This window comes from Fulmarus glacialis, unplaced genomic scaffold, assembly GCF_000690835.1.
Source record: "Fulmarus glacialis isolate BGI_N327 unplaced genomic scaffold, ASM69083v1 scaffold19932, whole genome shotgun sequence".
NCBI lineage: Eukaryota > Metazoa > Chordata > Aves > Procellariiformes > Procellariidae > Fulmarus > Fulmarus glacialis.
Genome location: NW_009196137.1, coordinates 3,508 through 5,886, shown reverse-complemented (window position 1 = coordinate 5,886; position 2,379 = coordinate 3,508). Strand labels below are relative to the sequence as shown.

The 2,379-nt window shown below is 37.5% G+C and overlaps 1 protein-coding gene across 1 annotated transcript; it reads right to left on the bottom strand.

The window, feature by feature from the left end:
* Positions 1–1,017: 1,017 nt before the first annotated feature.
* On the bottom strand, positions 1,018–1,653 carry LOC104072604 (histone H3.3-like; the record flags this gene model as incomplete). The annotated part of the gene is made up of 1 exon (XM_009572120.1): positions 1,018–1,653. A coding segment is annotated over one exon (129 nt), but the record flags the coding sequence as incomplete, so codon positions are not given.
* Between the last annotated feature and the right edge of the window lie 726 nt (positions 1,654–2,379).

The following is a 2,379-nucleotide window of genomic DNA, read 5'->3' as shown; positions in this document are numbered from 1 at the left end:
GGAAATCTTCAGCAAATTCACTCACGTGTTTAGAGCTCACTCAGCACCTCTTGAAAGAAGTTAGCAGCAAATAAGCTCTGTAGGGGTCTTAACATAGAGGTGAAATCTGTTCACTGCCTACCTATTTTCTTCTCTGTAACTCGTTTCATTATCTGCAAGAGCTATCAAAAAGTATGCCACATAACGCACTTCCAGACTGGTCCATCAGAATCCTTAACCAAGTTTCAGGTGAAAAATTAAAACAAAGTTTTTATAGAACATAATTTCAGCAGTAAATTTCTTCACAGGAACTTTCATCATCAATTGGGTGGGGAATATAAAAAAAATAGTAAGTTTCAAATGTGTGCTCCTGTCTAAGTACTGCCTTCCATGAAGTACTGTAACTAATAAAAATGGTAGAGAAGTGTCTTTTTGACTGGAGCATACAAACTGAAACTAATCATACGTGGACTAAGCTCTCAAACATGCTAGCGGGTGTGACTGAAAACAGAAAGGTAGTCAACCAAAAAGTGAACACCTACAAACCAAGAAACCAAGATAGTAGAGTGCAAAAGGGTTTTAAAAAACCACCAAGCTAAAAAAAAAACCCAAACCCAACCCCCCAAAAAAACCCCAAACCACTACACTCCACCACTTATACCGTACTAACAAACCATGAAAATCAAAAGTGCTTCCACATTCAGCATTAAGTTGAGTAAGAAAGGAACCTAAACAGCAACAAAACTGCATTTTCTTAGCACTATAGCTCAGTTAGAGAGCTCGGTCCAGCTCTAGACTCTACCCAGTAATATACTCACCAAACTTGCTTTCACGTGGAATGGACAGAAATTTTACACTCTTAAAAAACCCTCATGTATACACTACTTCAGCCAAGGTAGTATCCCCAGTGTTTGTTTCCTAGATCTGCTGTAAGTATTTAGGTCACATATTGAAGAGAAAAACGGAAGGGAAGGCTGATTATTTTTTAATCAAATATAACCCACATGTAATATTTAAAAATCAAGACTAAAAGCAGGCATCATTTAATGTATTTTAATAGCAAACTTACAGGAACAGCACAGAAGACAGACAACATTAAAAACGTACTTGCATGTAGGACAACTCAGTTAGAAAAGTATAGTGAATGGATGGAGTCTACTGTATGATAAAAATGCTACAAACACCATTTAGTTGCCATTGATAAGAAATTTACTTGTTTAAAAAAATCCAAATGCTGGCATTGTCCAGAAAAATTTGACAGGTTTATTTATAATTTTTTTTATAAAGTTGAATTGTTGAAACTTGTTCACTGAAACATTTTTTGACCGCATTGATGTTTTATGTCCCCTCGTTTATATTAAAAATCCACACACAAATGAAAATGGAAAAAAACTTGCCAATACCCAATTCTGTCCCCTATTTTTCCATTTGCAACCATATACTTAGGTACCTTTTAACCCCATGGAAAAAATATCTAACGTTCATTACTACCAATAACAGGAAGAAGATTTTGCTTCGAGAATGACAAACCCATCATAGTGAAGTTTAGGCACGCTCTCCACGTATGCGGCGTGCTAGCTGGATATCTTTTGGCATGATTGTGACACGTTTGGCATGGATAGCACACAGGTTGGTATCTTCAAACAGGCCAACCAAGTAGGCTTCACTTGCCTCCTAGTGAAGAAGAAAAGAGTTAAGAGCACTTTCAGTCTCTGAGCACTAGGAAAAAAATAATAATAATTCAAAGTACAATGTAACATGGCATTAAGTTTAGGCTTCTATCTTTATTATTTGCAAACGTCAAAAGTTTTAGATTCTCAAAAAATAAAAGCCTCCATTTTCCTACAAACCACCAAGTAATATTCTATGTCACAGTCGCATACTATTGCCATTCGGTGAAGACATCTTCCAGAACACAACTGAACCAATGTTCTGACAGGACTCTCACAAGGTAAGGGGTTATCTTATCAAAAGGTTAGTTTGTTTAGGAACTTCTCTTTTTAAAGGCTGGGTTACGCTATTTGAATGACTTGTCTGCTGCCTCTTCCAGAATAAGAGCTATTGAGCATCAAATGACATTGGCAGGTTCTAGGGAAAAGAAGAGCAGGTATTCCTTCACAACACACGGTTTGGGCACAAATCCCTTGCCACAGGATACTGAAGAGGTGGCTTAATTCAAAAGTCAAAAATTAGCAGAAAAAACGTACTGAGAATTATTAGATAGAAGACGACAACACCTTTGACTCAGGAACATCTTGAATCACCAAAAAGGAGACAGCAGTCTGAGAATTACCATCAGACACTTTTCCTATTCCTATACTTTCTTCCTGCCTAAGCACCCCCTTTTTGGGGCACACACCACAGCTCCCCCACAATCACAGAAGGTTTTCACCTCACACC